Source organism: Platalea leucorodia, assembly GCF_965183815.1.
Source record: "Platalea leucorodia genome assembly, chromosome: 13".
Taxonomy (NCBI): domain Eukaryota; kingdom Metazoa; phylum Chordata; class Aves; order Pelecaniformes; family Threskiornithidae; genus Platalea; species Platalea leucorodia.
In genome coordinates, this window is record NC_138835.1 from 4,636,310 (window position 1) to 4,664,185 (window position 27,876).

The following is a 27,876-nucleotide window of genomic DNA, read 5'->3' on the forward strand; positions in this document are numbered from 1 at the left end:
TCACCACCAATTAAGCAAACATGACTCTGGATTTAAATAGTTGATTTTGTGAAGTTGGCAAGTTGAGAAAGAAAAGTTTAAAAAGACATTTCACCACACATCGTCTCAACCCCACAGTGGCCTGTGCGCCAGGGGCAGAGTTGGAGGGATGTGCCGAGGCCCGTAACCAGCAGCAGCGTACTGTCGCTTGCTGCGGACAAGCGCTGGAGGAGGAGGTGGTGATCCGGCACTGGCACCCAGACCCGCTCACGGCGGGGCAGAGCCTCCGTCCCCAGCTCCGGAGGGGCCGGGCCCCCACCTTAACCTCTCCGACCGTGGCCATGTTTCCCCCGAGCCGCCCGCCTGTGCCCTGCTCCAGCCCTCGGGCGCCGTTTCGGCTCCCCCTTCCCCATCTATTCACGCCCCCTCCGCCTTGCCCCGCAGACCCAGCACACGCCGCCCGCAGCCCCCGCGGGCCAGGATCCCGCCCAGGGAAGGCCCCCCGCGAAGGCAGAGGCGGCGGCCTCCTCCCGGCCCTTCCCAGGGCCCGGCGGGCCGCGGCCCAGGGCGGCGCCTCCTCCCGCCCCGAGAGCCCGCTGAGGCGCGGCCGGGGGCGGCCCTGTCCTCCCTCGGGCCGGAGGGAGCCGAGCCGAGCCGAGGGCCGGGCCGGGCCAGGGCTGTCATGGCGCCGACTACTCCTTCTTCCCCCAGCCACCGCCCCGCCGATGTCACCGGGCCCCTGACGTCAGCGCGCCCCATGATGCCGCTTCCAGGTTCTGCTGGGGAGACCGCACCTCCCCGCCCTTCCCATCGTGCCCCGCGCCTCGCTCCGGCCGCGACTACATCTCCCAGCAGCCGTCGCGGCCGGCTACCGCCTGACGGCGCGGCGCGGCGCCGCGGAGCACGCCGGGAGCCGTATGCGGCGCGGGGGCGACGGGCGGCGGCGGGGCGGGGCGGTGCGGCGGGCTGAGGTGGGCGGGGTGCGGGGAGTCCTGCGAGCGAGTGGCGGCCCCGGCTGTGCGGTCGGTCGGTCTGTCGGTCTGTCTGTGAGGGGAGCACGGAGCGAGGGGAGCGGGTACTGGTGCTCCACGGCTGTCCTTGCCGCCCCTGCCTCACACCGCGGCCTCGGCGGCCCGGCCCGGCGCAGCCATGTCGGGGCTCTTGGGGAAGCTGTTCGGGACGGGCGCCGGCGGGAAGGGCGCCGGGAAGGGCCCGTCCCCGCAGGAGGCGATCCAGCGGCTCCGCGACACGGAGGAGATGCTCAGCAAGAAGCAGGAGTTCCTGGAGAAGAAGATCGAGCAGGAACTGGCGGCCGCCCGCAAGCACGGCACCAAGAACAAACGCGGTGAGAGGCCGGGCCGGGCCGCCCCTTCCCCGGCAACAGGTCTCCCGGGCCCGGCTGCCGCCCGTGGGGTCGCTGGCTGAGCTCTGTGTGTAGCGCAGACATATACGTGTACCTGTATTTTATAAATTATCGCCTTTATGTTATACCGCGCTGCCTGGGAGCTGCGGCAGCCCTCTCTCCAGGGCCTGCCGCCCTTCCCCAGCAAGGTTTATACCGGAGCAGGCTTTCCCCGGCTGGGGAAGGGCAGCCTTTATCTCCTGGAGTTGTCTAACGTGGGTGCCGCGTCACTCCCGCGTGATAACGGTGTCACGGTGTTGCTCGGCCCTTCTGTGTGAGATTTGCTTTCCGTTCCGTGTGCGTGTTGGTTTAGGGAGAGGTTAGGAAAATATTGCAAAGCAGAAACTGGGGTGAAGCTGGCTGCCTACGGGAGTAGCTGGAAAAGCAGTGTGTCAATGTGGACTACGGCCTTACTTTACTATGTTGTTTTTTCTTCTAACAAACAAAAACCCCACTTAATTTGAGGATTTGGTTAAATACATTTTTATTGTTGTCAGGGTATCCTAAAGCTATAGGTGGCTTATAAATGGATATTAGAAATTGGTGTTCAGCAGGTGGGACTCAGCCTTCTGGGCAGGTCTAGCTGTGTATCTGCAAGCAGTGCTTGATACGCATTAATGTCAGCCTGAAGATAAAAAGCGGGTTGTCAGCTTACATATTTCAGTGCTCTGATGAGCCTCTCGCTTGTTTTACAACGGTCATTAAAAGCGGTGTTTTCAGGAAAGTGTATTTAGATTTTTGTGTTGATGTTGCCCTTCTTGTGCTGGGTTACAGCAGAACGGCAGAGTTTGAAGCAGGAGGTGCAGCCCTGTCTGTGGCACTGAGAGTTGCTAACACACAGCTGTTGGCCAAGTAGCAAGGGTTAATTTACAATAATTACCGATAACAGTTTCTGCTTCATGTCACTCCTTTAGTCAGCATTTTAAGCCTCCTTTCAAACTTCAGAACAGTGTGCTATATCAGGGCTTCTCCCTTGCGCTGTGTTTGAGTGATAGTGCGAACTGAGCAAGTTCACGAGGGCTTGCTGTGTTTGTGGGCAGCGGCAGCGTGGCAGAGGCCTCCTGTGCTGCCCCAGCTGTCTTCTGAAGGACCTCAACAGAGCATGACTTCAGGCTTAACGAAGTTAGTTTTCTAAATCAAATTTATTGCAACAGTTCTAATAAGTCTGAGTTTCTTGTGTGGTTTTTGGCCTAGTTTGGTAATGAGCTTAAAAGGAGAACTAAAACACATCTCTTTCTAGCCTTTCTCTTCTTCTGCAGTTTCTGCATCTTCTGTCTTACGCTGGTCCTCTTTAACTTCTCCTAAACTTCTCTTTCTGCTGCCGGTTGTTCAGGTCTTTGTCTTGCTTTACTCTCTCCGTGCCTTTCTGTGCATGCTGCCTGTCGGTGTGCTCTGGAGCACTTTGGGTAGTGGAGGGATTAAATTTCTTTGGAGGTAGAGCAAGGAGAAAAACCTGCCCATTCACTACTGGGATTCTGGGTCAGACTAATTGAGGTCGAGATCCTGACGAGTAATTAAGGAGCTGTGAAAAGGAGAAGGGCTAGGGATGGTTTTCTGGTGGAAAACAAAACCTCTTTTTTTCCAGAGGACTTCTGAAACTAAGAGGCCAACTCATTATTGGGCTGCTAGGAAAGACAGCTGGTTATCTGCTAGCTTCCTGGGAAGTGAGTTCCCCTCAGGACAGACTAGGGGACTGCTCGTTTATTCTGGGTTCAAGATGTCGGTCATTAGCTGAGCTCCAACAAATTGCATTTTTTTTTTTATATGCAGTTGTTTGGATTTTTCCCTCTCTGACTTCAGGCTGTTTTATAATCCAGAAATTATGTAATTTTGATGCCAAGTCACTTAAATCCATAATTTAAGTGAAAATAAAAATATTGGGTTTATATGTGAAGGTCTGTCTTTTTAATGGGACTACTTTGATATAGTTGAATGTTTTAAGTAAAACCGAACAAAAGCTAATGAACTAGGGATTTTTTTTTTTAAAGTGTTGAATCAACTTTTAAAAAATACAACTTTAAGAATCCTTAAGCTTTCCTAGTTCTCCAAGACTTAAGCATTTTACTCTGGGGATTCCTGTATATGCCTGCTATTTAGAGAGACGTGTACTGTGGATGATGCATATGTCTAATGCTCAGCTGGACACTCGCGCTGACGTTAACGGAAGCTGCTGTGGTAAAGGAGGCAGAAGAATATATGTGTCTGCAACAGTGGGGCAGGGAGCTTACCTGAAAGCTTAAAGCCACCTTGGAAAACCTGGAATGATATTTTTGTTTTCTCAGAGTAAAGATGGGCATCTGGCACACTCGGGGTAACAAAAGGAAACGTTCTCTGCTCTCCAGCACACTGTGCGATTGTTCGGGTGCCAAGTGAGCCGGATTTCTAAAGGCTCATTGACCAGTTCCTGCAGCACTTCTGGAGTCTAACGAAAGCACAGAAGCTTATAGGCCTTCTGGTTCTTGTGCCTGCCCCAAGCACATGCAGGTTTTTATTAATTTATGAACTTCCTTTAAGTGTATATTTTTCATAATCTGCATTTGGGATATCCAGGCTGTATAACTCCTCATGAAATTCTGAAGTTAAAATGAGTAGCTAACTAGTAGAAATTTCCTTAGTTTGTGTTGTTTCTTGGCGTGGGAGGCTTTCAACTTTTAAGAAAAAGCTCCTTTTTTCAGGGTCTTTCTGTTATTTTCTGGCTGCACAGACATGGCAATTTTATGATTACCACGCCTTCTGAAGGAACTCAAGTCATTTTAATAGGTAGTAATTTTTTTTTTTCCCCTTTACTCTAACAATTCCTTCTCATTAGTCCACAATATCAAAATAGCTCCTGGGGGAGGGAGAGGGCAACAGTCTCCAAGTGTTAGGTTGGTGCAAAGGCACCTATACCGCTTCCAGAGCGTGTCAGGGAGACCAGCAGTTACGGCTTTAATGTGCACATGATTTTTTTGTCCATGGGATTAAAAACTTTTGAGGAGAAGACTGATCATCTTTAGAAGGGTTTCTTGAAAAGATGCAAGTTAATATTCCCTTTTCTGGGAAGAAGTTGGGTTATGCCTATGTTTTGTGTTATCTCATGGAAATGTTCAGTCTATTCTTTTGAAAACAGCGTGTGCTCTGGTGTTTATCTTTTTTTCTTTTTTTTTTTTTCTTCTTTCTTCTCAAGAGGCCCTTCAACACTTTTGTTCTAGCTCATGAGTAGTGGACTTACTCCTCTTGGTGAAGTTAATGGAAGTAGCAGTAGTACAGCATGGTTTGAACACCAGACAGTCACCATCTTAGTGGATTTTAAATCTGTCCTGAAAATAACTTTTGCTTTAACAAGAGAAGTGCGCAGCTGTGAGCTTGACGGTTTGGAAGTACTGTGCTGCTGCTGCTGCATCCTTTTATTCCGCTCCAGTTTGTCAATATTGCATTGTTGCATCCGATCTGGGATATTTTATCAGGCAGTCAAACTTCATGAAACAAACTGCTAGATCTTGCGAAGGGTTATGAAGTTCTGGTGCTTAGTATTCAGTTTCAGGATAGCTCAAGCTGATCTTAATCACTGTTGCTCCAGTTTTACTCCTTTCCTTGTGGCTATCACCTGATCCTACAAGATCTAGCTCGTAAAGCTAAGCTCCCAGAGGAATAGCATACACACACAAAAAAGCAAGAGGTTAATTCCTTGATCTCTGACTACTTTGGGTATAACAATTCCAGAATCTGTTTCTGCATTATCTTTTCTGATGAAAACCCAAAGCTCAAGTGAAGATTACAGTAGGGAGAGAAACCTGATGCTCTGCTAGGTGCCACTTTTATCAGTAGTTCACTCTAGAGTTTAGATCCAGGGTGAATCAATGAAGTTATGTTCCTGCCTGCCACTAGATTTTACATTTTTGTTAATGAACGCTAGGTCTACAAACAGTGGAATGGGTGAAAAGCTAAGATCATGCTAATATGCAGTAAAAATATTCAGGCTTTAGCAGGAGACTGACATTTCATGGATTTTTCTATCAACTCTGACTTCTGTTAGTGGTTTTTCTTCTGTGATGTCAAATTTTCTCTTTCACTGTAAATAAATATAATGCTGGTTTTTTCAGTGCTGGTGACTGAGTACAAAATGGATGCAAAACCACTGCCAGATTCCTGCTGTATAATTCAGGCTTTTCCTGGAAAGAGAACACTCCTATGCTCCACCCCCACAAAAAAAAACCAACAAACAAGAAAGTTGGGTGTAGGCTGAAGCCAAAAGTCATAATTTTATGCCTACCTCTGGCTCATGATAGATCACAGTGCTGCCACAGGTAAGTCAGTTCAGCTGGCTGATCTGATCGAAAATTAACTGTTTACCATCCCTGTGCCTTTTCAATCTGTCATGTCAGTCTGCTAAACTGATTTGCCTGTTGCTGGGAGGGTTACTGTCTCTGGCATCAGAGAGGAGACAGAACTGCCCCTTTCAGTAGCAGCTCAGTTAACCTGGCTGAAACATACAACTGGTGCGTGCTGGTGTGGCTATGGAACTGGCACTGGCTGGTCTGGTCTTGAGCGATGTAGCTGCCAGAAGCGGTGGTGCTCGTCCCGCCTGCTCCTCTTGTGCTGGTGTTAGCATTTGTGTGGGCAGTGCATGAGTTGGATTAGTTTGCTGATCTAGCCAAAACCTAACTCTTAAGGGGGGGTGGGGGGAGAGTTTTCTGCACTTAACTGCACAAACGCTAGAGCTGGCAGGAGAGGGAGTCAGGAATGTGACTGGAAGGAGAAGGGCAATTCTGCCCCTCCTGGCAACAGTCCCCCTGCTCGGTCAGCTTAGAGGTATTAATTGTGATAAAATCTGAGGGTGATGTGGGATCTCCCTGCAGGGGGGCCAGCTGATCATTAATTAAAAAATGGAAGCATGCCTGCGTGATGGTGTGGACATTTTTATTTAGAAGTTTGAGTGGTTCAAAATGTTGCAACGATCTGGAATTCAAGGAAGAGAAAGCTTCAGCCTCAGGCCTGGGTATGGGCAGAGACTCAAATGACCTGTGACCATGTATGTAAGGCCTTAGACATTAAGGCATTGCTTGCAAATGTGTTTTTGAGGTCCTGCTTGACATTTGGCAAGAGAAGTTATCTCTGCTCCCAGAATCAAATAGCATGAGCCTGGTTTTGTTTCCATGAATCATAAGATGCTGATGGAGGGGAAGCAGCAGTCCTGCAGCAAACACTATCCAGCCCTTCTTGTAGTACTTCAGTCTGCGTTTTCTGTGTGAAGTCATAATCTAATGTAAAAATGCGTGTTTGAGTTCCAGGTGCTTAACCATAAACCACAGCTTCAGTGCAAGAGTACTGATAGCAGTGCTGACCCGAGTCCTCCTTCTCCCCTGAGGTTAATGAGTTGAGCGTTAACCACCTGGCTTGGAAAAAGTGTGATAATTACTCTTTTTAAATAGGTATTTAAAAACGAGGAAGCTTTTAATTTGGAATTCTACCCTATGTTTAACAAAGGATTTTTGAGGCAGATTGCTGTAGTATAGAACAGCTTAGGAGGGATGGGGGGGATTCACAAACACCTTTTAAAAAACTCTGAAAAGTGGCAGAAATAAAACCAAAAAGCTGTGGTTCTGCCAGATGCATTTTGGTAACTGTATTTGATGCAATACATCCTTCCTCTGTTCCTGTTCTCTGTCAAGCCCTGTCAGAAGGGAAACCTGGCATGTTTGTAGCCACTGACTTTGGTTTTATTACTTTTTCTCTCCAAATGTATTAGATGTTGGATTCTAGTATCTCATTAAGTTCCATCCCTAGTTCCTGAATCCTGCTTAAGGGCTCCTAGTGGTAGTTCAAAACTGTAATTTGCAGGTGATGCAAATTGCTAATTTGGTTTAACCCTCTTCTGCTTTCTCAGACTTGTTCAGAAAACTGCCAGGTTGTTTGTCGCTGGCAGAATTTGTGCTGAGTTGTGTAATGTTTGTCTGGACCGGGATGTTGTGGGGCTTTGCACTTTTATCCTTCAGGCCTCTCTGTCAGTCCTTTCTCGCCCTTTGGCCATGTGTGGTGGCTGTCTCCAGATACTTTCTTCTTGTTTAGCAGCACAACTAAAGTACATGGTGGGACGTGGGAATATTCCCTGCTGCCAAGGTTTACATGGGGTTTTGCCTTCCATTCGAGGACATGGAGCCCATTCTGACTGGATTCCAGTACGAACCATATGTTCATACTTGAACATCATCTGGGCCATGCAGCAGGATCCCAGCTGGACCTCCTGGGATGCTGGGGATGGCCAGGCGCTGTGTGCTCAGGTATGCTCCATGGTGCAATCTACAGTGCTGCTTGGTGGACAGGTCAGAGTAGGAAAGGTGCTGTATTCGGGCTTGGAATTAAAAGCAGTCACTACTCCTTACCTGGCAAATCTTAGTCCTTCCAGGCCTGAAGTGATGGTGAAGGACATGGCCATACTTTGTTGCTGAGCAGGTGATTAATTTACCATGGAGAAGGGAGGGATGGTGTCACATCAAGAGGAGTCTGCAGCCAGTGCTGTCCAGAAAAAGGATTTTTTTTTTTTTTTTTTTTTTTGTTGTTGTTGCCCAAACTGTTTTGGAGCTGCTCCTTGGCATTCATGAATGACCTACCTTAGGAGGGTACCACCACCTCTAAGCTCTTGCAGGGCTCATGCAGACTGTGTTGCCTGTATTACTGGACTGAGTGGACACCCTTGCAGAAGGTCTGCCACGGCTGTGCATGTCCATGTGCCTCTGCGTCTCCTTTTCTGGTAGCCCAGCCTCCCCTGCCTGTATAGAGTGGACCTCCTGCCTGCACACAGTGTTCAGCATTGCTCCTGGGCTCTTGGACTTGCTGGGAGAACCAGCAGGCTGGGGATGCACTGCTGGCACTTGCTGAGTCTAGCTGGGAAGAGACCACTGTGATGAATTTGGCAGCTTTTTGCTCTTCCCTGCGGAATCCCCATCTGTTTTGGAAAAAAAAAAAAAACCAAAGTTTTTAACGTTGCCCTTTCTATTTTTTGGGGTGGTACATGCTGCTTGTTCCAGAGACTTTGCATGGGATGTGGTATGAGTGGGGAGGATGTGGCCTGACGTTCTGCAGCCAGCAATGCTCTGAAAGAGTGGGGGTGGGGGTGGGACGTAAAGTCAAGTCTTGCTGTTTACTCACGCCACTTAAAAATGGATGACACCTGCAGAACTGAAAGTTGGAGCAACTCACGTGCTTTAATGTGCTTTCTGTGAAGTTTGCAACCAGGCATCCAGTAAACTGGAACTCTTGGCACAAAGTGCCTGAAACAAAAAGGATGCAGCTGGAGAATCCTAAATAGGCCATGCATCAGATGTTGATAGCCTTTCCCTCAGACAACCCAAGGCCACAGCACATGGCTGATGATGAGGAGGTTACTTCTGCTTGTAATCATCCTGGTTGAGTCTTTGAGCAGAAGTGGTGTTACAGTTGCTGAAGATAATGGCAGATGCAGGCAAGACTGCTCGCATGGATGTGGCCAGGTGGCAGGTGAGGAACCTGGGGGCACTGTGGACCTTTCCAGTTGCCAGTACCAAGGGCAGTGAAATGTGCCCCCCCCCGGGGAGGGTCACTGTAGCCATGGTAGAGCAGAAGTTTCCTTGGTGAAGTTCAGTGCCTGGCTGCGGCAAAGAACTGTAATGTTCTTGCAGTTGGAAGCCTAGTTGGGAAGAGTCTTCTATGGCTTCCTCTGGTTTCATTGTTTAAATGAAGCCTTGCCAATAACCATTTTTATAGTGGCTAATACAAATATAGGGTAATTATACAGACAGCTGTTGTCTTGTAATGCTCAACTGATTGGCAGCGAACCATCAAAGTTTGGAGTTGGTATCGTCCAGAAAACCGGTATAGCCATCTCTCTTGCACACACTGGGATGTGTTTATCCTTGCGTGCAGAAAGCGAGAGCTGAGCTCAGTACAGGCTTTCATGACTGCTCCCTTCCCATTTCTGAGCTTCTGCACCAGCCTGTGCTCTGGCAGTCAGCTGTTTTCCCAGCTCCTTACCCTCCCCCAGATAAGGGCAGAGAAGTCAGCAAGTGTATTGGTACAACTGATAGTCCATCCCAGACTGCGCTGTTGCATTTGCAGGATCGTATCTGGAGTGATAACCAGGTAGTACCACCTTCCGCTGCAACTGCTTTCCAGACAGCAATTCCTTCAAAACAGAATACAAGATTAACAGATCTCTCATCCAGTAGGTCTGATGTGTTGAAGTCAAGGGTTGGTTTAGGCACAAGGTAAACCAAGAGACTTGGTAACATAGTCACCATCCAGCTGGCACAAACCCATTGAGGTTGACATGATAGTGACTATTTGTGAATTTGGCCATGTAGCTGCATCCTGAGCTCGTTTGGATACCTGCTGCCAGGTTACTCCGTGCATGCAAAGACTCACAACATCTTTCACTGTAAAACCTGTATTTTTGGAGTCCCCCTTTCTGATAAGGCTGTGATCAGCCATGTTGGCTATTTCACTAATGTGGTGGTGTGTTAAGTGTTACCAAGCATCCATATTGTGTGTGCTCTTCGTGGCTTGGCAGGAGTTTATTCAGGTTTAAGGATGTCATGTTTACTTGCAGGTGACTGCACAGAGGTTCCTCAGATGTAGTGGAACTGAAAAGAAACATAAATGTCAGCGTGACAGGAACATCAACTAATGATATTCAGAAACTTGCACATGATTTTTGTTAGTTATGAAAGAAAACAAGTTGATATAAAGCAAACTTCATAATGTGCTAACTAGGAACTGTGCACCCCTGAAGGTGGTACCTTAATAAAATGTCTTGACAGCATCCCTGTGGTGGGCTCAGCACGTGCCATGTCCTGGGAGGAAACTGAGTGCTGGAAAGCCTCTTCTGATAAGTGCTTCCCTGGCAGGACTGCCAACTTGTGATGAGGGCTGCAGGAACGATGCTTATTGCTAAACCCGGCTCCTGGAGCTGATCACTGCCGAAGAGTATGGGATTGCCATTAAAAAAATGAAATTCGGTTCTGGCCTCAAGAGGCATACTGTGGTGTTGCCAGTTAAGTGTTTAGAGGTTGATTCAAGAAGTACAAACTTTTTTTTTTTTAATAAATATGGTTTGTTTTATTTGCTTTATAACTTTTGGGCTTCTAAAGGTCTACGTTTTCAACTTTTTCCCCTTAGTCGTTAGTGTTGGAATCTGAGCATTCATGAAAAAAGTAATTTTTCACATCTCAAAATAGCATAACTTCACCAGATGAGATGTTAAGAGAAATGTAAAATATTTTGACAGCCTTAACGAAATTCTTAGACTTGGCAACACTCTAATAATAATTGGCCAAAGCTGGAAAATGCATGATAGATTACCCAGGCAGCCACTTGTTTTATTCCCCAAGAAGAGAAGGTCTTGAAATGGGCCACTTAAGGGTAGGATCTTCTGAGTTTTGTGACTTAATCACAAAACTATGGTTAAGTATAGGGAATGTGTTTGTTTGGGGTTTTTTTCCCTGTGAGAAAAGGACACTTTGAGATACTTAAGAGCTACTTCTGTTCTTGTAAAGCTGAACCTCTACCTGATACATTTCTGGCAGGGATTCAGAGGAAGACTATAGTTTTTCACTGAAATTCTCTTTAACAAGCTATCTTCAGCAATCACAAAATAAAGAAGAAAACCCATAAAGAGTATTTGCAGGCTGTGAATCCCAAGGAGTCCTTAAGGAACATACTTTTCTCATCCTAAAAGTTTAAACATTTGTTGAATTCTGACTAATTATCTCCTTTTATATACATACGAAATTCTGATGTGAAATAAGGTGCAGATTTTTAACAGCAAAGTTATTGGGCAGTTTAAAAGGGTAAGGGAGGATAATTTACCCCAGCAGCCTTACAACGTATCTAGTTTTATTTGGAAAGAAGAAATGCATTTTGGGTAAATCAGTTTTTGAGATGCCTTGCAATCCCCTGCCATCATCCAATGACATGCAGGACTGCAAGAAGTGAAACACTGAAAATTGGGAAATAGAGGATATGCTTCGCTTCCAGAGGGTGGATCAGATTTAATGTAATAGTTGGAAGCATTAGACCTAGATGATCTTGGCTAGTCTGGCGTTTCTTAGGCTTATTCCAGCTCCTGGGTGGAACAAACCCATCGGCTACTTCTCTGCAATTGGGATCTGTCTTTCCTGGTTTTCTCATTTGGGCTTCAAATCTCACTGCAGTTGACATTTTTTCCTTTTTTTGGACAAAACTGTTTCAGAATCACCTAGAAATTATTTTACAGATGATTAATGACCACAGGATCATTGCCTTGATGTTCAAGGGGCAGAGGAATCAACTGCCAAGGCTGAAGGTTTGCTTGCTTTCTGGACTGAAGAAGGCCGGGCCAGGCGGAGGTTACTCAGCTGGCCAGTTCTGCATCCGCAAGTGCAATATGTTTCCCTCTGTAACTTTCAACCTGAGCGAATTACTTGCTGTTTCAGGAATAAATAGCATTGTAATGATGGATTCTGACCTTCGGAAACACACTTTCTGCACTCCATATGAAAATGACTGCTTGTGACTAATTTGTAATAAGGAAGCGTGACAAGGAAGTGCGTTACGCTTCCAGTATAGCTGCCTTACGTCCCAGCTGTGGGATGCAGAACAACACTAACAATCGCTGGTGCAAAGGTTGAGTTGATGCTGATCAGAGCACTGAGCAGCACTGCAGCTGGTAACGGCATGAAGGTGGTGGTTAATGTATTATAGTTTGGGTAATGCACGTATCAAAGCTTTGATTACTGTTGTACAGGATGCTTTTTTCTTTTTTTGCTTTTGTGTATTTATAGATTTTTAGACCAGGAATGCTTATTGTTTAGTTTAATCTCTTGCATAACAGACTAAATGTTTTGACACTACTCTGCTCAAGAGGAAGTTGTAATCTTCTTGTTTTAAATACAGATAGGACAGAGACCTTCTTATTCTCTGCCTGGGTTTGGATGCCTTATTGGAGTAGTTTTAGTCAGTCACTTCATCTCTGAGCTGGGAATAGTTGCCTTCCTTTGAGGAGAGGGTTTGGGAACTTTATTAGATGTTCAGTAGACGGACACAGATAAGTTGAGGACGAAGGCTGAACTCTGCTCATGATTCCCTGCTAAAAGCACAGCATCTCCTGCAAGAAAGGCCCAAGAGGCTGCTGCCAGCTTTTGCGAGCTGCTCTCTGGGAACCATGGTGGAGACATTAGGCCCTGGCATTGGGGGGAAATGTGTGATAACGGCTTTGGACATCCAGCATAAAGTGACTTTTAGGCCTGTGTATATCCTGTAGGCATCATAAATCTCAGCAGGTGATTCTGACGGGAAAGGAAATCATGCTGCTTTATGCTGTATTGGCCTTGGAGTTGATGTGAATTTATTTTTAACTGTGCTTCGGTACCTCTGTCTTCCAACCACTTTCACACCATGATGCTTAAAATCAAACTTGACTTCTTGGACCTCTGACATTTTGTGCTGTGCCATCAACCTGGCTCAGCGTAGCTGGGTAGTTAGGAATATGCTTATGTATCAGCTTAGTGGCCATACCTCTTCAGTCCATTATATGAGGCCTGTATGTTACTGTCTGAAGGGCTTTACGTTTCTTTTCATGTAGAGAATCTCACTAACGTGCAGGATGTGGGCAAGGCTCTGCTGGAGCAAAGGCAGGGTAGGAAGTATTTCCAGAACTGGAAACAGCACCAAAGCAAAAATGCTCAGGCAGAACTTTGCAGGACAAGGGTGCTCTCTAGCTGTTATAGCTAGAGTAGTTACATGGTTTTGGAAATACCCTGAAAGGTTTTGGATACACCCTGAAAAGATCTGACCTCTAGGACCCTGAATAGGGAATTAAGAGTCACCAGCTGCTGCATCTTGGATTCCTTGGTACTGCAGATCTGATGTGGCAAGGTATTTCCTGGGTACTTTTATACTGGCTTTGGTTTGAACCAACACGAACATTCTTCAGCTGCTTAACAGTTTCTTGAGCTAGCAAATCCCTGCAGAAAGGTATTTATTCAAGGCTAAACTCAATGGTATGAAAGAAGTTTGGTACGACCGTAGCGGGATTTATATCTACCTTTTTATCTGCTTGTAGCATTGGAGGATATTTTGTGAATTGCTTTAAATTACCTTTTCACTTCTTAGGAATTTTTTTGAGATATTGTAGGCTGTTTGCTGATTCGCAGTAGAATGGGAGATGAGCAGTTGCTGCCTAAGATGAAGCTACTCTGCTATACGATTCTACTGCAGGCAAGGCAGCCAATTACTTCTTACACCTACTGGTGCCTCTTGTTTGTCCCATTTCAAGGACGGTGAGGATGTTGTTTGTGATTAAATTTGGTGCAAAGGCAAGTGCCAGGAAAATGGAATGGTATTTTCAGGAGCAGCGAAAATAATGATACTTCTTTCTGTTGAGCAAATTATAGATGGATACACAATATAATGTGCAAGGCAGTCGCCCAGTATTAAGTTGATTACCTCAATCATCTCTAATGTCTGGGCTTTCTGCTAGAGGGGCCAAGAGACCCCCATTTGGGAAGCTCCCCTGCAGCTATCTGGCACCATTTTGGCGCAGCTGACATTTAGTGTACATTATTTTTGAGACTGCTGTGGAACATTTTCATCCCATATTATACAGCTGGTGTCCTTTTGCAGTGGTATCTCTGCTGCTGCCATTTCTTCTCTGATTTGCCAGAGAGAATGTAAGAATTAGATGTGAGATTAAGTTATTTTTTTTTCCCCTCAGTTGGAGTAATCAGAGCTATTAACCCATGTGTCTTCCTCTGGATGAGAAGCCTTTCTATTTTAGGTATCATTGTGATTTTTAGCAGGTTCTTGCAGAGGCAGGAGCTGGATAGGCAGGGAACGTGTGCGTTGTGAGCCACCAGTCAGGACAATTTCCCTGGGTTCACAAATGCGCGGGCCTTGGTACAAGTGTGTTTTTTTGAATTCGGTGAAACTCTTGAATTATATTCCCAGTTGTTCCCAGTGCTTTTTGAAGCAACTGGTCCTCCTGCTCTTCTAAAGTTGAGATGTGTTTTTGCTGGCAGAATTTGGAGTCACAAGTATGTAGGAAAAGAAGTCTTTTCTACTGATGATGTTTAAAAGCATTAATTCAATAGAATTACTGTATGCATAAATATCCCATTAACACTACTTGTCCTACAAGTGTATGAGCAGTACTTATTTGCAGGAGGGCTGTTGATTTTTAACAAAATCACTGACACGTTCGTAGTCAATTTTTCCTCTCTGAGTGCAGTACTATGTAGTAAAATTGTATTTTTATTATCCTGCTAACTTATCACAGTGAACGTTTTCCTTATTTCACTACAAACTGCTGTAAATATTGCAAGGAAAATCTTAAGACTTACAACAGCTCTGTTAATAATTTGCTTGTATACAGGTTGAAATACTTTAAAAATACATAAAATTAAATTCTTCCACATAGCATTTCTTGAGAACAAAGTGAAATTATTTGGGTGAGCAGTCATGCTTTTCAGACTGTGAGTGCTGATGGAGGAGAATGGTCTGGCTAAATGGCTCTACTCTCTTCATTTGTGAGTGTTCATTAGTCAGAAGGAGCAGTGACCGAAAACAGTAACACGATTTCCTGCTTATCAGTTGTGTTGGAGGGCTGGGTGCTGCCATGGTAGGCATAATAATGAAACTCTTGGCTGCTTGTTATTCACTGTGGTGGAACAGTAAGTGTAAAACTTCTGCTAGAATTTCTATTGGGGACTAGCACAGAAATTCAAATAAATACAAAATTAAAAATAGTATTTTGCAGTTCATCAATTCAAGACTGTAAATAAAACCAAACAACCCACCCCCCCAGAAAAAACCCAGAGGAAGAAATGGCTTTTTATGTATTAAAAAGTTTGACTTTTAAAACAAGTCTGTAAAATGTTCTTCAAATGTACTTCTATACATGTTTTTACGTTCAAGTAATTGAAGCAGTCGGTCCAGATCTGACTGCTTTTGACTCAGCTGCCGTTTTACTGGACTTGCCTTCCTCTCTGGAAGCTGACATTTTCTCTGTGAGAATTTCTGTGTAAAAAGGAGCTGCAGAGATTAGAGGCTGATGCTTATTAACACTGAGACAATTCATTTTACTTTGCCAATGGAAAAGAGGTCATAAACTATTTATATCAGTTTTAACTGGTCAGAGCTCCGTGGTGAAATCTTTATGAATAAAAATTGGCTCCAACGTCCCAGTCATAGCTGATAATAAAGGCAATGAATATATCAAAATGTCATATGGAGAAGATAATATTGAGCCTGCTCACCATCTCCTAATGGATGGCAGGAGTCACCCAGTTAGTTTTAAATGTATTACCTTTAATTTAATTGTAATAATGTATATAACTGCTTTTTCCCCAGTGCATACTTCTTCATGTAATCTGCTGAAAACTTCACTAAAATTCAAATAAAGTACAACTAAGTTTTGTTAATCTGCTGCCATTGGACTTGCAAGCTAAAACACGCACTGTGCTTGTCAAGGATAAGGTACGGGTTGTAAAGGTTGTCTGAAATACTGGGTGTTTATTGGCACGTTCTTGCTGTCATCTTGTGAAAACTAACGTCCCATGTAATGATCGAATATTTTTGCTATCATTGGGTCTGCGTTGATTCATTACGTGAAGATTATCTTAAATGTTAAACTTTTTTTTTTTTAAATAGTAAATTCTAAGTCTACCAACAGCTTTTTCTTGCATCAGTTATTTAATCCATGGCTGTTCAGCAGGTCGGGAGGGTAATCTGTCAGTTTGTTCTTGTAAAATGGTTCAGCATCTAGTGTCTTTTCCTCATGTGCAACCTATGGGAGATTTGAGCTAAAAAAAGAAAAGGGGGGGGAGAGAAAAAAAAATCCCCTCCTAAACCAGCCAGTGATTTGAACTGGTACTACTGATTTTATGTGATAGGGATATTTCAAGAGTAAGTTAAGCGCCACCCGAAGGCAGGATGCTCTGGGAGGAGAAACTTGTGGTGTTATTGAGTGACTTTAGTGGGATGTCACTACTCACCCAGGCTCATGGGACAGCGAGTGTGGACCAGGGACACTGCCTGTCGTTTTTCTGTACCGGTTCCTGGCGTCCTTTGTTGCACGTCTGGTGCCTAGGAGCTGGGGAGATTTTTATAGAGAGCGGTTTCCTTCAGCTCTGTGCAAGAGGAACGCCATGTTGAGTGATCCTGCAAGAGCTGCACCTTGCCCCGTACTCACCACAGGCAACGCACCGGACTTACCAGCTGTGCATAAGCAATTAGTAACATGTAGAGATCATAGCTGGAATCTTTCTGTGCTCTATTCTGTATAAGGTGGATATTTCCGTAAGAAATACACAGCCACAACATGGTGAGAAAAAGCGTAAGTCTGTATTTGTTTTGAGCCTCTGAATATCAGGCACTTTGCAGAAGCTGCGGTGAGAGTCTGGTCCAGTGATCTTGTAATCTCGTATAGCTTTTTACTCCAAGATAAGGAAATTGTCACACTGTTGGCAAACTTAGATCAGCTGTTTCTAGAAAAATGTGCTGGTGATCTCTCTAGCAGAAGGTTCTGGGTTGTGAGTGAAGTCTGTCTGGCTATGTTAGAGAATAAATGCTTTAAACTTAATATATGGTTACAGGTCCTACTGAAGCAGTTCCACGGCAATTAAAGCTGGGTATTAAATTACATTGCCTGCCTATGTAATTACCATCTTGGAAGCAATGAAAACATAATTAGGGGTGTGGGTCCTGAGGACTGCCTCTTCCACGGCTGCCTGATGTGATAGCAGTCTTCATGAAGAGCAAAGATAGGCCGTGTTACACTTTGACTTCAAATACACATCTGTTTTTTGCATGTGTATAATGCTAGAGGACATATTTGTAGCCTACTGTCTCTTTTTCATATTTATCTCAAATTCTGGAAACTGATTTTTTTTTTTTTGTGAAAAAGAGCCACTGTCATTCCCTTCAGAGTAAGTATTTATAGCTTTGACTTCAATGAAAACTTAATAAAAATGTATTACTCTATCAGTACATAAGATTTCAGTTTTATGCAGATGGTAAAAACTTTTACAGGAAAAAAGCGGCACAACTGCTCATCAGTTTTCAGAAATCAATGCCTAAATAGGAGAGTAGAGATAAAGTAGCTGTAGATCATAACAGAATCACCCCCTTGCATCTATACATCTGTCAGATACCACTGCTCTGTAAGGTATGTCAAGTATGACGGCAACACACGGAACATCTGCAGCCTCATTATTTGTGCTAGCAAACACTGTTGCTGGTCCTGCATTTCAAGCAGGCGTTGGTGGCTCTTCCCCCTTGCCTGTGCACGGCTGGGCAAGCCCCTTGGCCCCTGTGCAGAGGTCGGCGTGGCTCGCATTTTTGCTTCCAGATGGACCCTTACTCTAGAAATTCCTTGTGACCTCTGAGCTGTGGGTATTGATGCGGTGAAATATTTGAAAATTGGGAAATCAGTCCTGAGAGATGGAAAACAGACTTAACTGTAATGGTGTTAAACAAACAAACATGATTTTAAGTATTTTTCTGAAAGAAAATGCATTTTTATTAACCTTTTTATGAAATTGGATGCTAAGAAATAATCATTTAAGTGATCTGTTTTTTCTATCCGAGACAAACACCAATTAGAAAGGTCTGCACCAGATCCTGGGATTCTCCACCACCCTGCGTAGAGGGCGGGCATGTGGGAACGTGGCACAGAGCATCCTTCTCTGAGTTGCGTTTGTGTCCAGGTGCGGGTGCTTGGGAGCATCCATGAAAGGGGCGCCAGGAGACGGCTGTGCTGCTGATTGCAGCAAGGAGAATTCTGAATGTAAAGTGCAAATCCTCTTCTGTGGTGGGAGGAATATAGGAAATGAATTGCCAAAACTTGCAGGATGAAATATATGTGAGTGACCTAAATTAACTTGGTGTTTTCTTATCTTTTCAGCTTAATAAAATCATCTAGATCTAAACAAGGACTTCACATTAAAAGATAGTTAAGCAAGGAAACACAGATGAAAATAAATTGCAGGAAGTTGTGATCATCTAATTTGAGGCACTGAATACCTTGTTTTACATTCCTTAGTGCTTCTAGCCGCAAGAAATTGCGATCTCTTGTGTAAGATTTTCTTCTTTGCAGAAACTCATTTATCACTTTGATGTTAATTGTCCTGTGCTAAATATTTATCCTGATCTGTCCGGACACAGAAGCTTTACGCATGGCCCTGCATTTGTTGCTGGGGCTGTGTATCGCTCCATGCTCCCTTTAGGCTACTGAAACAGGCATTTCTACCAGTCAGTGTTCAAGCAGATACAGGTGGGCGCTGTAGCCATGGGAAGCTTTGTCCTTGCATTGGCCTTACGGAGGAGAGGGGAAAGTATAAATATCTTCCTTGGCTGCTCTTGGTCCAAAGGAGTTAGAACAGTTTCTAGAAAATACCACAAATCCATTCTAAGTTTTCACTTTAAACAAGGCAAGTTTTAAAGGCGCGTGTTTATATTCCTGTTCCTAGGCAGGGGTCTGTGTGCCAGGCTTCTGACCATAGCAGATCTGAGTGCGGTCGGCGCTTGGCTGCGAGACCAGCGGGAACTCGAGGGGGTTCGGCAGAACCTGGGCAGGCAGCAGTGCTGCAGCCTGAACCCGGGTGAGAGACGCCTGTCATCTTCCAGGTCTCGCGGGGGGATCCCTGCTCAGTTCTGCAAGCTAGAAGATTGCGTACCATGCTTTTGTAAAAGCGGGAGCCTTGATCTGTATACACAAGTGAGAAATTAATCAAGGAAAGGGTTTATAAAACAGAGTGACGGCTGGGGAGTGGTACATTGAACTGGTGTGCATGGGAACAGGAGGGGTAGGGTTACGCACCGGTCGTGATAAACACCCCTGATCACAAGATCTTTTAAAATGACGCTTGCAGTGTTTGGTGTTTGAGCAGCTTGTTTTAAAAGTACATAAGCATGAAATGTAGATAAACTGTAGCTATTCCCAGAGAAAGCTATAGTGGGGAGCTGTACGTAAATTATAGTACTTTACTTGAGTTTGTATAATGGTTATAAATTCTCCAGTTTTGCCAATAATTCTCCATGATGCACAAAATCCTTGATAAAGGATGTCCTATCACTGTCTGATGCTTTCCCAGCATCTGTCACTATATAAACAGCCTATTAACAGTTTTATCTTTCTGAGTAAGAAAACTTTATATATCCTTAATTAAACCATGAGCACAAAATTAACCAGACTAAAATATACCAGTAATGTGTTGCCCATCACTTTATGATCTGGCATAAAGCTGGAATGTTTCAGATATTTGTGTTGTGCTCGATTCTGCAGAGCAAACATTGTCCTTTGTGTTATGTAAAAACCCAGTCCTGTTCCCACTCTTGTCAAATGAGAATGGATGTTGGACTGGCCCCAAAATAGGGGGGAGTTTTACTGGTCATTGGAGTGCAAGTCAGTGAAGGGGCTTGTTTTGAGTCTTTGGCTTCTGTTGGAACAGTCGAGGTGACCTGTGCTTTTGTGTTTTTGATCAATTCTACTAAATCAACCTCCGCTACTTTGTGTGCTTCGTAACCTTAGCTGTACCTTCACAAAGTACTTTTTTATTCTCTGATACATTAGTGTAATTCGAAAGTAATCAAATACAGCATATTCATAACCAATTGTAGAACTGAAGGGATATGTAGGGCTTCTGGATGCCAGGACATTATCTTGAAGGACTGTCAAGCCTCTCAAGCTGGCATCTGACAAAATACGCGGGGTGCCTGCAGGCTTAATCCGCTTTTAGGAGAGGAGCTATTTTGCTTGTGTTGCAGGGACGTACTCATCATGTCACAAAGTTCTTATTGCTCTAGTAGGGGAGATAAGGGAAGCTGTCTGCTGTTGGGATTTCCTACTCCTTGTTTTCTGCTCCCCTCCAAAAAATCTGCAAAGGTTTGAAATAACATCTTTTAAAGATTTAAAGATGTAAAGCCTTTATTTGCCACCATTCCTGGTGCACGTGACTGACTGGTTGGGAGGTCCAGGATGTTGATTTTTAGCAGAGCTGATCCTGTATCATGTTAACTGTTTTCTGCGTTTCACAGGGATTAGAGCATTGAAGAAATGAAGTGCGCACATGGCTGAGTTCAGAAACTGAGAGTAACACTGTTAAGGCAGCAGCTTGTGTCCAAGCTGAGTTTTTAAAGTAGATGGGTGTATTATGTGACCAAGACTGTCACACAGTGGACAAGTCTGTTCATATCAGGAGGGGAAGTAGAAATGCCACAAAGGGAAACTGCGCTCGTGTCTTACTCCATGTGACACTTGGTGTTTGTTCATCAGCTGGCAGTGCTCAGTGCTTGGTAGGTCTTGCCCCCACTGCAGCTTCTACCAAAACTTTTAGCCGCATACAGGCAAGATTGCATGGAAACCTAGTTTGTGTTTTGTGTTCGCAGTCGGTGTTTCGGGAACCGGTCTGTTGTCTGTCCGGGTGTCTTCAGAAGAGCTAACTGTTGGCTGTTTTCAGCCGTTGGATGCGTACCTGTCTGGGTGGGGTGGAGCTGAGCGTTGCAGACGGAGCTGGAGAAGCCTAGCCGTGCAGCGAGTTGGACCAGTCCTCCCACAGGGGGTGATCCCCATGGGTGCGGACCTCTGTGTTGGCGCTGCCATGCGTGGGCTCCTCTTGCAAGAGCAGGCATTGTACAAGTGCTTACAAGCAGCAAATTGCTTAAACCAGTTTAAGTGATGGCATCTCTCTTCTCATCTCTATCAGTAGAGACTGTTGTGTGGACAGTACCTTGTAACAGGAGTAATATGAAACATGCACAAAGTTTGTTTATATATAAATATTTCTATATATGTACAAATATGTGTATTTCACAGCATTAAATAGCAAAGCTGAAGAAACATTTGTCTTGCTTTGTATTTGAATGAGTTTCTTCTCCCAGCAGCTGCCCAGGAGTTCAGCTAGCTGGTAGGGACCCTGCAGCAGCATCATAACCTCATCTGACAGGAGCTGCAACAACAACTGTGCCTTGATGTATTGGGGTGATGGTGAACAAAGACGTTTTTAAGTGGATCAGCTTGCATATTGAAGGCTGCTGTTTGTTGGAGCGTCGTCTCTGGTTTGTGGTGTGTTACGAGTGACTACTGATCCTTGAGTTGCTTCTTGGCTTGCATCCTCGGTGTGGCAGGGGATGGACAGCAGGCATCTGGCCACCTTTAAACAATTTTGTTGAAGGAGGCAAACACAAGGGTTAGGCAACTTAGTTTAGCTAGGAAGAAAAGTAGATTACAAACAGTAGAAGGTGTTAAACATTGCTCTGTACTGAGTGGCATTTGGTACAAAATGTGAATGGCTGTTTTGGGCATAAATCTCACAAATCCTACCCTCTTCTTTGTTGTTCAGCTGCTCTTCAGGCCCTAAAACGTAAGAAGAGGTACGAGAAGCAGCTTGCACAGATAGATGGCACGTTATCGACAATTGAATTTCAGAGGGAAGCCCTTGAGAATGCCAACACTAACACTGAAGTGCTTAAGAATATGGGTTTTGCTGCTAAAGCTATGAAAGCTGCTCATGACAACATGTAAGTTATTCCCTTCTGCATCTTGCCGTGGGACCTTTACTTTGTCGTTTGTTTGATCTGCTAAATGCCAGGTGTTTCATAACCAAAGGTAGAGCTGGAGTAGCAAAATCTTCTTTTAAAAGGCTATAACTTAAACTAAAATACTAGATATCCTTTCAGATTGAACAAAATACGCAAGTATCAATGCTTTCTCAGTTTGACACCATTTTATATGGCACAAAGCCGCTGCCTTTGTCCAACAGAAGGCTAGCACCAGTGTAATCTAAAGCAAATGGGAGTGTGCACCAGTTACAGATCCACCTAGTAGCAGCAAAAATTTTAAGCCTCGAGGGGAGGCTTAAACTTCTTTCTGTGCAGTGGAGTTTGTGTGTGTAGCAATAATTAAAGGTAAACTGCATTATGGAAATGGTGTATTTGCTCCAAAAGCAAATATTGTAGATGTAATATAATAATGCTGGATCAGGGAACAGAGCAAATTATTATTAATACCAGTAATGCAGAACAAAACCTCTTCATGTGAAGTCTCTGTACATAACTCCTGTGAGCAAAGCTTTTAGGGAAAAGTAAAAAATATATGCATAATTTTGTTGAGACCGGGGGGATAAAATTCAGATTTGCATACAAAATATATTTTGGGAAAGGACCTTGTAAATGTCACCACGGTGTGGCACTTCTACAAAAACCAAGAAATACTGTCTTAAGTGTTGATTGGGAAAGTGCCTGATTATATTGAACTCTTTCCTTTCTTTTACAGGGATATTGATAAAGTAGATGAATTAATGCAGGACATTGCAGAACAGCAAGAGCTGGCAGATGAGATTTCAACAGCCATCTCAAAGCCAGTAGGATTTGGGGAAGAATTTGATGAGGTATGCTTTAAATTTGCCTGTGTTTATATCGTAGAATCATTTAGGTTGGAAAAGACCCTTAAGATCATTGAGTCCAACTGTTAATCTAACATTACCAAGTCCACAATTAAACCATGTCCCTAAGCGCCACGTCTGCACATCTTTTAAATACCTCCAGGGATGCTGACTCCTAGGAGATCTTTCTTTTAAGATCTACATATCGCGTGTGTCTAGGTGTAGTACTAGAATATAAAATCTCTCCTAGAACTTGTTACTAGCTGTTTCTACCAGTGCATACAGCAGCTATGACCCTGACTTTATGCTGAGAGTGGTCTGGATGGCCTGATCTGAGAATGTTTGGACTTAGGTTTCTTCTTCTCTTCGCTGCTTTCCTCACCCTCCAAGAGATCACGTACAGGAATTCAGGTGAAGAGTCAGACTCCTCATCTCCTCAGTTTGCTCTAGTCTTGTGTATTTAAGCTGTTTTCGTTAATAATATGACTAGCTAAATCTACTTGCTAATAAATATGACTTAAAATTTCTTCCTTTTTTTTTTTCCCCTCCTTTAAAAAACTAGGATGAACTCATGGCAGAACTAGAGGAACTAGAACAAGAAGAACTAGACAAAAACTTGCTGGAAATAAGTGGTCCCGAGACAGTACCACTACCAAACGTGCCGTCAATAGCAATACCGTCAAAGCCAGGTATGTATGAACCTTTACCAGAAACATCTTGGATTATTAAAAAGTATGCTTATTTAACTGCCAGCTCCTTAGATTTGAGAGATCTAGCTGCAGGCCACGCAGATGTTTTGCTTGAAGTTGCTTCATAAATCACATCTTAGTGCCATTTTTCCATGGGGGTAACCTGCCTTTCATGAAAACTGCGAAAATTAATAGTTATCACGGGAACAGTTATTATCTATTCTAGTACTACCAGTTTATCTCCAGCATGGATGATGGTCAGGGTAGAGTGGAGATGTGGAGACAGGAGGCCTTCTACCATTTGCTGCTGGCCCAACAGGGAAGTAATCTTGACAAACATGCCAAGGCTGTAAAAGGGAGTGGAGAGTTAATTAGCTCTTGGAATTAGTCCCAGGCTGGTTCAGATTCCCGCATTGGACCATGCTTCCTTGCTGCTGCTTTGTTTTTTAATTTGGTCCCTGCTTTTCTGGCTTTTGGGAGGAACTAACCTCAGAGTCCCCTCTTTGGGGACAGCTGTTACCTCCTCTGAGGTTTGCACGTGCTTAAGCCAGACAGTACCAAACTTAAGGTCATCCCAGTTTTAGAGCATGTATATCTAGGAAATTTTAGTTAGTGTGATGATTTTACGTGGAGAACGGGCAAGAAATGTTCATATTTACACAGAGAGTTCAAAGCTGCTGTTAAAAGCTGCTCTTCTATGAACTAGAAGTGATACCTCATGAAATATAATTGAGTTGGAATACCTCTGGCATGCATTAATGGGATATGAAGCTTTACTAGCCTATTTTGCTGAGTCTGCTTTAATGTATTATGAATAAGTTGTAGACTTTGCGGCTCTGTTTCATGTGCTTACTTAGGAAAAAAAGGTCCAAAAAACTAGTGGATAAAAGCAGTCCCAGTTGGTCAGTGTAGCTATAATTATCTTGCTGCCTTTCCAGACTTAAAAGGACCTGGGAAGAAGCAGACACTGCCAAGCAAGGTTCTGCTTCAGGTGGCATGCTATGAAGTTTGCTCCTTGTGCGTTGTAGTTCTTTTATTTTGACATAATTGATTTTGTGTTTTTGTAGTTCTCTTTTGCTAGGCAGAATTGCTGACAAGTGTTGATGAGAGGGGATTGAGTTATATCAAAATATCTTAAATCTGAGACTTTATCTAGATTCAGATCCAACAGCAGGAGAAATAGTTTAAACAAACATGTGCATTACCTTTTTATTTCCTGGCTGGTTTAATGAGGTTTGTTCTCTAAATATTCTTTGGGTATGGACATTAAAACATACTGACTTGAACCCAAATATACGTTTTGCATTATATTAGGTAGTAGTGACTGCACACTAGTAAGAGGCATTGCAATTGTGCACGTATTTAAGTAACTATACAGTGTAAGATTTTTGTAGACATAGCACTTCCTAAAAGAGTAAAATTAATAAAAATTATGAATGTTTTTTGTAGTAAAAACTGTGAGTGTAAAACTCAGTGGTTTATAGGATTTATCTTAAGCTGCTTTTGGATGGAAATTAGAATTCCATTAATGTGTTAAGAGGCATGTTACTTTTTACTTAAATAAAACTACCTCCAAGACCGGCATTTGGGAGACCTTGGGACTCTGGGGTGGTGGGTGGGGATTTTGTGTGGTGTTTTTTTGTTGTTGGTTTGGTTTTATTTTTGTTTTGGTTTGGTTTTTTTAACCTATACTGTTTTTTGCTTAAAATTGACTTAATATACACTGGGATTAAAAGTTTACGTCTGTTCATCGTGGGTTGGACTTTGAAAGGGACTATTTTACCTAACAATGCAGGTACATGCTTAATGTGTCTTTTGGAAATAAGTAATGTCTTCTGTGGTAGAGCTGACTCTTATTACCTCCTTTTTATTCATTGAATGGAAAATGATCATGAGCTTTCTTGCTTTTCCAGTTCTCAGGAATTGTCTGGAGTTTGACTTAATCAGTATGAATGAGAAATTTTTTGATGTTGTCTGTCAGCTAAATGAACGTAGGAAGAAAATTCAGGCAAAAGTTGTTTTTGTTTAATGGAGCCCGGAAGAGCTTAATATAGAAAAACAAATTCCAAACTTGTACAAATGATAGGTCTTGGGTTTGACTTAAAGCTGACTCATTTCTCTGTTACGTAAATGTTTCATTTGGAATGACACAAGCCATTTTGAGTATGAATTATTTGACTCTTCTTTTCCCTTTTTGAAGAGAAAACACTGAGGAAGTGACATCTTTTTTTGGTATTTTCCAAAATTATTGCAGCTATTTCTGGGTTAAAACCTTTTTGCTGAGTTAATGGTTTTCATCTCCAGAAACTGGACTTGTCACCTTATGACAAAGAGCAACATTTGCTCCCCAGGAAGGTCCAAAAATGATAGCAAGGCAGCACGTAGCGTGCTACTCAACAATCACATCCAACCAGCTACTAGTGAGCGTGGGGAGGAGCAGCTACCCAGGGCTCGTTAGCTCTTCAGCCCTTGAAGAGCTTGAACTGACACAGGAGTTGGAGGTCTCCAAATTCTGTACCTAGCTAGACCAAACCACTGTAGCCTCATTTGTTGCACTTTGAGGACTTAATAGTGGAATAAGGAATTTATTTTTTTATGAGGGAGAGACTGTAATACTGGAGACATCAGATGAATTTCTGTAAGAAGCTATATCCCTCTGAGAGGGGCTCAGAAGCTGAAGGCTCAGGGTCTTCTGCTCAGAAGCTTAGCGGTTATGGAAAACAATAGACACTGCTGGTGTACACATCTTAACCTTCATGCATGTTTGCATTCTTCCCGTGTGAGCTATTGTCTTTCTCCACTTAAAGTGGTAATATCAGGAAGTTCAGCCCATGCTGACTTTTTCAGAAGGCACCTTTTACTTCAATTCAAAAAGGTCTTTTTTTCCTCTGCTGGCATTTGGTGCTTCATTATTGATTAGGTCAGGGGCGCAGAGGCTTCTCTCCTGCAAAGAATTGAGACTGGGTTCTGTCAAGATTCCCACTCATTTGTTTTCTTTTAATACTTTGCAGCCAAGAAGAAAGAGGAAGAAGAGGATGATGACATGAAAGAGCTGGAAGCTTGGGCAGGAACCATGTAACCACAGCAGTAATTGGCTGGAAAAAGACTTTGATTACCTATTCTGGGTGCAAATGTGTTGTGTTGAGGAGAAAGCATAAGCAAAATGTCTTTATCTTTAATTTTAACCTAAAGCAGTGGGAACTGCATTGCTGTTTTCTGCATAGCATGGTCTGCACAAAGGAAAGAAAGGGGAGCAGGGGGAATTGCCTGCAGTTCATACGGTTGAATTTCTGTAAAAAGGTATTTGCAAAATCAAACGTTCAGCTTTTGGACTGTGCTACTGCCACTGCTGGATCTTCATCTTCAAAAATTTGGGCCATATTGAATTGAAATAAGCTGAAAAACACTCTGTAATTTTAAGTCAGTTTTAGTGTGTCTAGAAGTCTTGTAAGGCATTTAAAAAACAGGAAAAGTCATAAGCCACCATCGGCTTCTTAATGTATTTAGGCGCAAGAATGCTTTAGGTTTTTAGTTCTTTGCAAGTGATATTTATATCCCTCAACTGATGTGTGGCCAGCCTTGTGTTTGTCACTACAACAATGTCGTCACTATTCCCATTTTAATTGGTGATAATGATTTGCAATGACAAATGCTATCTTGGAAGCAGGGAAGATTTAAATTTCAGTTGTACATTTTTCTACATAGCACTACAATGTTTATTGCTTTTTTGTGATAATTGATAACCCGTTCAGATACATGCCCACAATTATTTTAATTAAGAAACTACTATGGATTGCACTGTATTAAATATCTTGATTAATTTTCATCTGTGGCTACTGTTGTCAATTCTATGTGACGTTTAAGTAATCTGACTATGACTTTTGTGCAGTTTGGGCTCTTTCTACATGAGTGATATATACTCTTTAAAGCTAGCTGAACTTTGGTTGTGTGACTGTGGCGTAGCTGCATAAAACTACAATCTTAGCTGAGCAAAATTGCTGGAGGGCTGCTGTAGCTGTTCTCTTACTGTAAAAACGTTTTGGTCCACCCTGTCAAAACCTCCACACTAAGGTGAAGTCAAAGGTGAATTAATACTAGAAGCAACAGGTTTAGGGACAGAGCTGGGAGCCTTGGCTTTGTATTTTTTGTTGTAGAAATTGTATTTGTTGTGCACTGTGCTAACAAAATGTATTTTAAAGGACTGTCGTGGTTTAACCCCAGCCAGCAACTATGCACCACACAGCCGCTTGCTCGCTTCCCCCCCCCCCCCCCCGCCCCCCCGGTGGGGTAGGGGAGAAAATTGGTAGGGTGAAAGTCAGAAAAACTCGTGGGTTGAGATAAGAACAGTTTAATAATTGAAGTAAAATGAAATAGAATAGTAGTAATAATAATAATATAATACAATAATAATAATATAAAGCAAGTGATACACGAC

The 27,876-nt window shown here is 43.5% G+C and overlaps 1 protein-coding gene across 1 annotated transcript; it reads left to right on the forward strand.

Moving 5' to 3' along the window:
- The first annotated feature begins 950 nt into the window (after positions 1–950).
- On the forward strand, positions 951–27,250 carry CHMP4B (charged multivesicular body protein 4B). Its single transcript, XM_082326285.1, has 5 exons — positions 951–1,324; positions 21,712–21,889; positions 22,644–22,758; positions 23,315–23,441; positions 26,453–27,250. Exons 1-5 carry the CDS (start codon positions 1,129–1,131, stop codon positions 26,518–26,520), a joined length of 684 nt encoding a protein of 227 aa, XP_082182411.1. The 5' UTR covers positions 951–1,128; the 3' UTR covers positions 26,521–27,250.
- The last annotated feature ends 626 nt before the right edge of the window (positions 27,251–27,876 follow it).

What these genes read in the sequence shown, in the direction of transcription:
- CHMP4B (XM_082326285.1), top strand. Translation starts at nt 1,129, where the DNA reads ATGTCGGGGCTCTTGGGGAAGCTGTTCGGGACGGGCGCCGGCGGGAAG. An exon ending in CGGCACCAAGAACAAACGCG is followed by an intron (nt 1,325 to 21,711) that starts GTGAGAGGCCGG and finishes TTTGTTGTTCAG; the next exon opens with CTGCTCTTCAGGCCCTAAAA. An exon ending in AGCAATACCGTCAAAGCCAG is followed by an intron (nt 23,442 to 26,452) that starts GTATGTATGAAC and finishes AATACTTTGCAG; the next exon opens with CCAAGAAGAAAGAGGAAGAA.